General features: G+C 39.5%; 1 protein-coding gene across 4 annotated transcripts in view; it reads right to left on the reverse strand.

Annotated features, from left to right (window-relative positions):
* Positions 1-11,113, reverse strand: part of RNF130 (ring finger protein 130) — a 49,523-nt gene that overhangs the window by 35,689 nt on the left and 2,721 nt on the right. For all 4 annotated transcript variants that reach the window (XM_030284282.4, XM_041719006.2, XM_002195593.6 and 1 more), the window contains exon 2: positions 2,824-3,018. In XM_030284282.4, the coding sequence (XP_030140142.1) occupies positions 2,824-3,018 (195 nt within the window). The remainder of the gene's footprint in view (positions 1-2,823; positions 3,019-11,113) is intronic.

The following is an 11,113-nucleotide window of genomic DNA, read 5'->3' on the forward strand; positions in this document are numbered from 1 at the left end:
GGCAATTGGAATTCATGCAAATATCCAAGCAGGAAAGCTTGCAGCTCATAGTGTGCATTATAAGCAGTTGCTGCTTTCCTCTCTGCTTCACCAGGAAGACAGAGTATTTCTAAGGCTTAATATGCAGCAGTACAAAGATTATGTTAAAATAATATAAAATAACACAAGGTCTACTTTCTCCTTGGTCTTTGAAAGAAAATATAGTCATTAATTTGGCCATCAACACAGCTGCAGAATTGTTTCATGAAGACTGCATTTTTAAAGAAAAGAGAAATACTGCACAGCAACAGACAGTTGGAGCTAACACCAACTTGGTGGCTCACCTCCATCCTCACCTGCTATCAACTCCAACACATTAACTTAATAAGAGCAGAACAGCTCTGATACACAAATACACAGGGTCAGCTCCTCCCAACCTTTAGGGAGAGAAAATACTAAAGAGAAGTGATGCAGTGCACTGGACTATCTAATTAGCAGATCACACAGAATCAATTAGGTTGGAAGAGACCTCTGAGACGACATGGTTGTTCACCATCCAAAAAGCACACAAGCAGTGCTATAGTTGAGAAGGCAGAAAAAATAAGACCAGGGAATGGCTTGAATGTGTGCAAATCTGCTTTACACAGTGTTAGAAAAGACTCATCCCGTAAGCACAGGATCAGGAATCTGTCTCCCTCCTGGAATAACACTCAAGAAGGGAATGCTGGATTCCAAACTCCCTGTGCTGAGGCTAACATCAAAGGACTGGTCTACATCTCAACTACACACAGTTACAGTTCCTCCATCAGCCCACCAGGAAGTTATTTGCAGGAAGCTCTGCAAAGTGTTTGTGAGGAAACCCCTCACATGTCCATAACACAATCAAAACAAAAGCTGTGGAGCGACATTTCTCTTCATCACAGGTGCTACTTCAGTTCTAGAAAATTATTTTTAGCCTGTCACATAGTTTGAACACTTCAAGTCCAACATTGATTTTGAGATAGAGCCTTCAGCCCAAACACAGGCAGATTCCAGAGTATACTGAGCACATACACCTAAAACCCAATATTTCAAATACACAAAGCTAAAATATGCATCATCTCCACTAACCACATTTATTTTTTAAGGCTTACCGTAAGAAAGAGTAAATATTTGGAACTGAACATACTGAAGACAGTATTGGTCTTTTTCCCATATATCAACTACCCAAACAGCTGCCTGGCTACCTTACAAGACACTCTTCTACCTACAGCAGTTCTCAAATTTTACATCTTCGATGTATTTCTACCAACCAGAACTACTGGGTCTATTGATCAAGTTTCAAAGGCAACACACTGATCTTCTGAACTGAAACAGGGAGTGAACAAGGATTTCCTAATAAAAGACAGACCCCATCTTACTGCTGTAAAGCAACTGCCAATCTACACAGTTTTATGAGAAAGAAGGTAGTAAACTTTTAATCAAACTCATTATATGAGATAACATGTAATAGAGCAAACAATGCTAAAGCTGTATTAGCAGTAGTAGCTTTTTTTCCTGACACACTGAGGTATTCCAGACCACAGGAAAACTACAATCATTGCTAAATACAACATATTTATATAAATATTCTTAGAGGTAGTTCAAAGAGTCCAGAGCTGAAGGTTTAAGAGGGCACTACAACTAGAGAGAGAAATGGGAGATACTAAAAAAAAAAAAAAAAAAAGGGAAGGTGGCAAAAAATGTTTCATTAGAATATGGGACTTCTCACCTGCAGATTGCTTATAAAAATGTCTAAGGAAGGTACCCGAGATAAAAATCAATTGTCAACAGGCTTTGAGTTGCTACACAAAGATCAAAACCCCCCTGCAAAATTCCTGTGTTATAGAGTTGGGAAGGTCAAACCCCTCTAACATTTTCCTTGTTAAAAGAAGAAAGAAACAACCGTAGCATTTCTTTAGTAAAGGAATTAAATTCTAATTGTGTGACAATATGCAGAGCAATAATTAAGAAATTCTAGTTTCCAAGCAACCCCCTATGCTAAAAGAGATTGAAATTATCCTAAAAAAACCCCAAAAAGACCTCAGCTAGCAGTACTACCACCAAATATAGAGATATGCCTTTTCTGATTAAGCTAAATAGTTCCAAAAGGAGAAAACCTTCTGGAAAATAAAAAAGGTAGATATCAGAATTGCAAAAATAATTTTTAACCAAGGAAAATGTTTATATATGATGCTTCCAGCAACAAAAGTAAGTCAGAAGGAACAGTAAAATTTTACACATAGGCAGCTGTAAAACAAGAGAACTCTCTAGAAAAATAGACTTCCAGTATTACTCTAGACAATTTACAGAGGCAACTCCCCTCCAAATCATTGTTTTGTTGATTCCTGTATGGCACTCAGACGTCCAATGTAGAAAGAGAACCCTCTGTAAACTGTCATTAAAAAAGCATGCAAGCTCAGATCCCAAAATACAACTTTAACATTTGAAGGTCCCCACCAGAACAGTGAATTGAAGCCATGCTGCTACAGAATTCTTCAGGTTCAGATGCTTTGTAAAATTCTAGATCTTCCATTATATCTGTATGTTAGCTTCTCTTCTGCAGAAAGGTTTGGAAGATTGCTCCTCAGATCCTCCTCACTCAACACACCCACATCCCCACTGCAGAGGAAAGTGTTCCTCATTGGATAAATGTATGCTAAAGCAAAATAACTTTGCAGAATTATTGGCTTATTCACTAAATTGCATATATGCAAATATCATTAGTGAATGGCTACTTCCAATACCTTCTGTCCAATGCCAAGGGCTCTTTAGCAATAGTTTATATGGCAAAAGCATTATAGTGAAGGATTATATTTTATTTACCTTGGTGAGTCATTGTGACAGGTTCTTCACTGGATACATTGTTGTAAATGACCACAGCTGTGGCATTATGTGAAGCTGCTCGCAGTATTTTCTCTTTAAATGTACAATTTCCTCTCTGTAGTAAAGCAATCCACTGCTTGGTGTTTGGTGGGACCTGGAAACGCGTTCGAGGGTCACAGCCCAGACGATCTGCAACTGAAATGGGAAACAAATTTACACAGATGGCAATTTCTTCTAACAGGCAAAACAAAAAAAAAATCCTAATTCCAAGCTGCTGAAGTACTTAAATGTTATGCACTAGGAAGCCACTATTTTCCTATGAAGAAAGTCTAAAGATAACCATATTCTTATGAAAAAAAGATTTTAAAAAAAGAAGTCTCGCACACTGAAAGCTGTGACTATATGCCCAGGAATTAGGCTCACTAACACAAGCTATTTTTAACTCCAGTGCAGCTAGAATAATGAATTCACATTCAAATCAATACCTGCCTAGAGGCTAAAAAACATTAGAATATGGTTCTTCTGCTATAGGCATTTACAAAACAGCTGTTTATCAGTCATTCTGGGGAGTACAAGTCTTTGTTTTCTTCCTAATGCAGCCACAAATATCACTGCAGTGGGAAGTACAACTGAACAAAGCACGTTGTGAAAACAAGATTTCAGAGTTATCTGCCATGTGCAGGCTACTGTAAAAAAGGACATTAAAAGCTGATCTTGTAAAACCCCAGCAGCCAACATAAGCTTTTTACATATGCACATTTTGTCTACAATGAAATGTATTTGAATCATAGAGAAACAAATGGGCTTGTAAACACAACACACTCGTCAGGTATAGATGGTATAAAGGAAGAGTAACAGAAATGGCAAATGCCAGATGTCTGAATTCAACAGTGTGCAAAGCTCTTTTGTCCCTTCTAATGCTGTAACATATCCTGCAACAACCCAAAGCCACAGAGCTGTGTACAAAATGCAGAAGTGACTTCCCAGCAGCTGAAACAGATGAAAGATGGATCTGTTTGCAGAACTGGAAACACAGTTTAGTCTGATACACTGGTCATATCATTAAAGGATTTTAATTTAGAGCCAACAACAGTTTATAATGCAAATATATTTGTCCTTTTGAATGCCAAGAGTATAATAATCTTTGGCTGCTAAAAATAGTTGGGATAAACAGTGATTTTTTCAAGACATAAAAAACCAATCTATTTGTATAATAGCTCAGAAAAATTACAGTTCTGCAATGTAAGAGCAAATCAAATGAAGTCTCCCATAATTTTTTTCCTTTTCAAGAAGTGAGTTTAGCACAACTATGAGATTTCAGCAAAAAAATCTACCACCAAAAAATGTCCAGTTTAATATATTAGCTGGAAACAAAAGGTCTTTTTAAGCACTCTCAGTTTAACATAGCTGAGGTTAAAATCTGTAACAAAGGATATTCAAAGAGCTAAAGATGTTTTCTGAAACAAAGAAAGTATTCTGCTTGCCTAAAGAAAGCTAGTGCAGACAAATCTATACTGTAGCAGAGGTACAGGAAGTCATTGCATCTCTTAATTTGGACAAGAAGTGCCTCTCCCTGTTCCCCTGGAAGGAGGGTGGGGATCCAGATACCAGCACATCCTTTTCACAATTGTTTTTCAAGCCTGTATGAGACATCTCAGATATGGAGGGCTATTTGCTGTATTTTATACAGGCATCAGGGAAAATCTGAAATACAGATGCCTGAAGCCAAGTTTTATAGAGTGTTTTCTTCCATTACCATGACATCTTTACTTGAATCCCTGCAGAAATTGCTAGCCAGCACTGATCCACACATGTTTTGCAGCACTGGTGATGGCCATCACAAACATCAACAACCACAGAAGAGCACGTTCACACCCTCTGCACTTCTGCAATTTGTCTTTGTAATCTTAAACTTGAGAACAGTATGTATTTTTGAAAGGAATTACAGTCCTTTTTGAAAATGAAGAATCACAACACAGGTACATGTGCCACCAACCCTTTTGCCCTCTGTTAAGATAAAAGCTGTTTAATGCACAATTCCCCCTTGTTCTGAACATCACTCAAAAACATGGAAGGAGGAAAGCACCAGGAGACTGTGATAGGAAGTTTCTCAAGCCTTGAAAGCTAAAAATCCCATCCTTCTCCCATGAAATCATATTCAAGAATCTCAGGTATGATACATCTGTTGGAAAATACCATTTTCTAAATGGCTACAGTTCCAGAGAATCCCCTCAACAGCCAAAAATAAGTCTGAAAGTAGACACTATGGTCAATATGAATTTATGGATTAAAACCAGTAGTACTACAGACTATGTACTGTTTCCTTCAGTACAATCATGATCAAAACTAAAATATGAAGTGAAAACAAAAATGACCACAAGAACAAGGTAATGGATTATTACAGTGAAAAACCATAAAAGCAACGAAGAGCACCTTGAATGAGGAAGCAGCATTCTCCAAATTCATGCAGGCACCTTTAAATCTGCATGCTTGAAAATTTTTAGCTTAAAAAGCAACAGAGAAAGCAGTAAGGGACAATAGAAACTGCATCGGTGGGAAAAGTAGTACAAAATTTTCTACCACAGTAGAGATCAAAGTCTCTCTCAGCTGTGGACAGAGCTATGAAATGTTACTGGATAAAGCAAAAGAATTAGGAAACAAGATATTAAGAGATTAAAGCTTTCCAGATATAGACCAACAAACACCACTCAAATGCTTACAGTATGTTATCCTGATGAGGTGTATTCACTATATCCTGATGAAAATTTAACAGCTGACAACATTAGCTCAGTACTATTTAAGTAATACAAAAACATTGAGGAAAATCTGGTTGGTTCAGATAAATCTGAACTGTCTGCAAGTCACTTGAGATTTAATAAAAAGTCACAACCCACTTTTCTTTGCATCAGCATTCTATTACACCACACAAATGTTAAGTAATCTTTTCTCTTTTAACTAAATAAAATTCAGAAACAATAGTGAAAAAGGTGGGGTGTTTTGCTTGCCTTTTCAATAGACTGAAGATATTCCAGAAAGTGTGAAGTCTTAAAATCCCAGTCACCCTTCTAGAATAGTGAGATGGTTACAATGAAACATCTCCTGTACAGCTCAGGTGTCAGAAGTATCAGCAGGCACTGAAGGGGACACACATGAACAGGGGCAGCCAGAATCATCTCTGACACTCTCCACTACCCTGCCATCTATGATTTGCTATCCAAAGTTCAACTAGAATCAAAAACAAATGGGTTCCAAGCATTACCTGGATGATCACAGAATTGTTTGGGTTGGAAAAGACATCTAAGATCATCGAGTCCAACCAGTAATCTGGCACTGTTGTATTCACCACTAAACCACGTTCCTGAGTACCACATCTACAAGACTTTTAAATCCCTCCAGGTGTGGTGACTCCACCACTGCCCTGGGCAGTCTGGTTCAGCGCTTGACAATCCTTTTAGTGATGAAATTTTTCCTAATATTGAATCTAACTCCCTCCAGGCACAGCTTGAGGCAGTTTCCTCCTACTGTGCCACTTGCTACCTGGGAGAAAAGGCTGAACACCACCTGGCTCCACCCTCCTGTCAGGGAGTTTTAGACAGCAAGAAGGTCCTCCCTGAGCCTCCTTTTCTCCAGATCCCTCAGTGTCTCCTCATCAGACCTGTGCTTCAGCCCCTTCCCCAGCTCCTTTGTCCTTCTCTGGACATGGTCCACTATCTCAATGTCTTTCTTGCAGTGAGAGGCCCTAAACTGATGTTACTTGTGAGAATGAAAAGCAACTTCATATTAAATTATTCTAAAACAAATCACTTGCAGAGAGAAAGATATGATCAGAAGCCACTCATGGAAGTTGAAAAGATATAAGCATACAGAAAGCCATTTAAGTAAGTTTCCCTATAAGTGTACTACTCTTCTGGCTTATTTGAAATATAAGCTATTTCCCCTGCCTGTCTCTGTGTTTGTCTATACATCATGTGTTGGCAAAACCCCCACTTTTCTGGTTTAGAAGGTTTAGAAGTGGCAGCCCTCTGGGTTAAAGAGCTATGTACAATGTTGTTGTAAATATCCCCCTTCCTACTAAGTCCCAGCATCACAGAAGAGCCTCTTTACAGAAGAATCAGCTGTGATTTAAGTACCCACCATTAGGCTCATGTTTATTTTCTGCTTTAGGAGAGCTTCAGTTTCCTTTTGCAGAATACAAAGGGCTGCTCAATTTGTGTATCTGTTTTTCTTTAAGCATTTTTTATAACTCAAGACCCCTTTCTGCTGAAGGACTCAGGTTTGTGACAGCATTTTAGGGATTCATGGGAAAAAAATAGTCAGTGATGCAACAGATCCAACCAAGATTCTTCAACTACTGAAGAAGCAGTGGCAAGTTCACATCAGCACAGCAACTGTACCTTCCTTTTCCAATTGCCTGACCATGTTTTAGCCTTCTCCCTATTGGAAGGGGAGCCATTTTGTGGAGCAAAAATGAAACAAAAAGGGGAGTGCCCGGCAGCTTTGTCACAAGTGCACACCTGTCTGAATGCTAGACTGTCCCCTAGTTCTGAACTGTGCCTGGGTTTGCTCTTTCTCACGCTGTGTTCCTGCTGCTCTTGCATCGCTTTGAACACAACTGTGACACCCCCCCACTTCAGCCAAGGTTGCTGCACTGGCTGTTAGCAGACTTTGTCCGCTTTTCACAAAAATATCCCACTCTCTGTACATTAAGCATTTTATTCTGTGCAGGGCTTTTTTCTCTCTTTTTTTTTTTTTTTTCCTCTCTCTCTAAAGGTCAGATATCTTGCTATTGATTTCATCTTAGCTAATACTGTCATCTGTAAAGCCAGCACCAGTTGCCAGAGCTGGTCTGTATCAGCTACACATACAGAAATCATTTTAAAGTCTGACCTTCAATCACTGTAATACAATAGCAGCTGGAGAGACACCACTAGTATTTTGAGGGACAGCAGATGAAGAGGCTTGTTGGGAAGGAAAGCACAGAGGAACACAGGAAGGTGCAGTGCCATGCAGGCTGCACCCCAAAGCATTCCCTCCCTGCAGCTCTGCTGCCCAGGTAGGTGCCATGTAGAACATAGCACTGGTAAAACGTAACTGGTAAAACAAGACAGCTTTGTGCAACACATTAATTATAATCCTGTGATAAAATTTTGAGAAAAGGAATTCAGCTGGGAAATTCATAGAGGCAACTCAGCAGTGCTGACAGATTATTTCAAGGAATGGTACTAGTTATTTTCTATCCCATTAGGGCTTAATACATGCAATGGACATATTTTCTTTCAAAGCATTGCTACTTGTGCTATTAGCAATATAGCCCTTATTCAAGCCAGTCATAATTTCTACTTTATAAGGTGGTGCCAATGAATCAATAAGCTATGAACAGCAACATTTTCTTTTCAACAGCTCTTTCAGGTAATTGCTTTGACTAAAGCTGGCTTTAGCACGAAAAGAAACTCTTTGAGCAAGAGGTAATCTGGTTTCAGGGAGGAGGTTAAACAAAAGAAAATCACTGAAGCTTAGAAGACTCCTGTAATAGTTCAGATTTAATCTTATTAGCTCAGTAAGTATTCTACAATTATGGCTATACACTCCAATATATAACCTCCACTTTTGCTATCAATTAATGACTACCAATTAAGCTGAACACAAAGATCAATGATGGACAGAAGCATGGCACAAGATCCTTCTTCCTCTACTCTACTGATATATTTGCTTGTTGCATTTTCAATAGCCTTACTGGTTTGGATTCTGGGCCAGAATTTCTGTCTGAACGCTGCCTAAAGCTCCGCAGTTACCAGGAAACTGGCATTTCAAACCTTCTGCAGCTAAAACTTGTTCACACAACATGTTTATGAAGTGCCAGATGCTACAGAATGCTATAGTTACAGCACTATGCACAAGATACACCTCCTTCCTAACACTGAGCAAATATTGTTTCTTCCACACTTTCACCTTTTTCTAACATATGTTTTTCCTCACATTCTCAGTCTCCTTGCCAAGCCCCAGCCCTTATATCCCTTTGGGAGAGCTCTCCTTTCTATGAGCCCTTTCTCCAAAGCAGCTTTCGTACAACCACCTCCTCCCTACAAGCCCTTTAAACTCCATCTGTTTCCACCCCTCCTCACCTGCTCATTCCTGACCTACTGGCTCAGTGAATTTTAACATTTCAAGTTTGTCTCTGCTGCTATTTCTCTTCCTATTAGCTCCATCACCAGTCCTGGTCATCCTGCCTGCTTCCCAAGCCAGCCAAGGTGCACAAAACCTCACCACCAGCAAGTCCTGCAAGGGGACTCTTCAGAGCACACAAGACTGAATTTCCAGTCTTCACACTGGACTCCAAAAGCAATAATCCAGATTCAACAGCCACAAAGAGTCCTGTTCCCCATGGAGAATGTTTTTGAGGGAACTAAGCCACAAAACACTGCTGCTTCTATCAAGAACCATTAAGGTGAGTATTCAGTGGCTTCTAGCTTAGTTTGCCATGGCAAGGGGAATATACCTGACACCTAAACGTCTGCACCACAGCTGGTGTCAGGCACCCAATACCAAAGAGTAAAAGCACAGGTCGTTGGAGTGGCACAGGGCTGAACACTTGCATGGTGCATGTGCAGACATCCAGGAGCACCCAGGCAGCTGCTGAGAGAGGACTGGGCTGAAATTACCTGGAAGTGTTCAAGGCCAGGTTGGAAAAGGCTTCAAGCAACCTGGTATAGGAGAATGTCCCTTTCCAAGGCAGGTGGCTTGGAACTAGAGAATCTTTAAGGTCCTTTCCAACCCAAACCACTCTATGATTCTATGAAAATGTCTGGCTGCACCAAGCCACAAATAACAGAGTAAGGGACTGAGAAGTATTCTGGAACCACACTGAAAGAATACTATAAACCTGAACTAAACTATCAGAAAATCAGAATCAGGCTGTGAAGACTCATTTCACTTCTATTCTTCCATGCACAATAAGAGGAGGTTTTTTGTTTGGTTTTTTTTTTTTTTTTTTTTTTTTTTTTTTTTGACTCTGCAAGCATTCATGTCCAGAAGTGGTTTAAAACACTCTTCTAATAAGAAATTAACTCATGACAAGAGATAAACAAGTCAGAGGAGGTAAGAAAAGCAACTCAAAGTGGAAGAACGGAAGAGAGATTAATAAAGAAACTATGCTGCTACCATGCATTTAATGTGCTTGGAAAAATATGCCCACACAGCTGCTGAATGTACACCCAGCAACCAACTGTGACCAAGAGCTCACTGGAGCTGCACTTTCACAAGTCACATTCACAGGCGGTCATGCCAGTTACTGCCACCCCACTCCCAGGGGAACACTGCCTTTGAAAGCCCCTATCAATTTCATACAAGCTCTATAAAAAGAACACAGAAAGAGTTTTAATACATGTATTAACATGACAAGTTTGGATTCCATTAAAGAAATCCTGCTAAAGCAACAGGAGAAGTGATTGACTATCATTCTGCACTGAGATTTAAAGGATGAGTGACCACATGGAGCTGGCATCTTCAAAAAGCAGCATATAAAATATTAGACACATTCAAGAATAGAAGTCAAAAACCACCACAGAACACTTAAAATTACAAGCTGTGTGTGGTCAGCAGCAGATCACAGGCCCTAAGTCTTGAATTAGTAAATTCATTTATTTCCCTGCAGGCAACGAGTAAGGGATGGGATAAGATGCCCCATTCCTGGAAGCGTTCAAGGCCAGGCTGAATGGGGCTTTGGGCAGCCTGGTCTAGTGGAAAGCATCCCTGCCCACGGCAGGGGGGTTGGAACTTTATGATCTTCAAAGTTCATTCCAAACCAAACTATTCTGTGATTCTATGATTCTTCACAAAGCATGCAAAAATGTGAAATTAAGGACACTTCAATGCTGAAACAGTCCATGCCATCAAGGTGCTAACAGATCATCCACATTTGTGAACATTTCAAAGATAGCCCATAAATGGGTGAATGCTTGACATTACAGCAGTTTCAAATTCAAGACACCTTCAAATAAAGTTGCTAACAATTCTAGAGCCCTTTTCTTCTGAGGATACATGAAACAGTTTACTGCCCTAAGAGCAGTGGCTGGCAGCTACTCATGTTTAGAGCTATTAGAAAAAAATCTTGCAAACGAGTTCACCAGCAATATTAACAGGCTGATTAAAAAAAAACATGAAAACAATTACTTTCAGTCTTTCAGTAATACTGCATCATCTTTTATCAAATCTGCATATAAAAAAGCAGATGTTCAAGAACAGCTTAACTAAAAGCATAAAATATTCCAATCTTTCTTCTACATGAAACATT

This window comes from Taeniopygia guttata, chromosome 13 (assembly GCF_048771995.1).
Source record: "Taeniopygia guttata chromosome 13, bTaeGut7.mat, whole genome shotgun sequence".
Classification (NCBI taxonomy): domain Eukaryota; kingdom Metazoa; phylum Chordata; class Aves; order Passeriformes; family Estrildidae; genus Taeniopygia; species Taeniopygia guttata.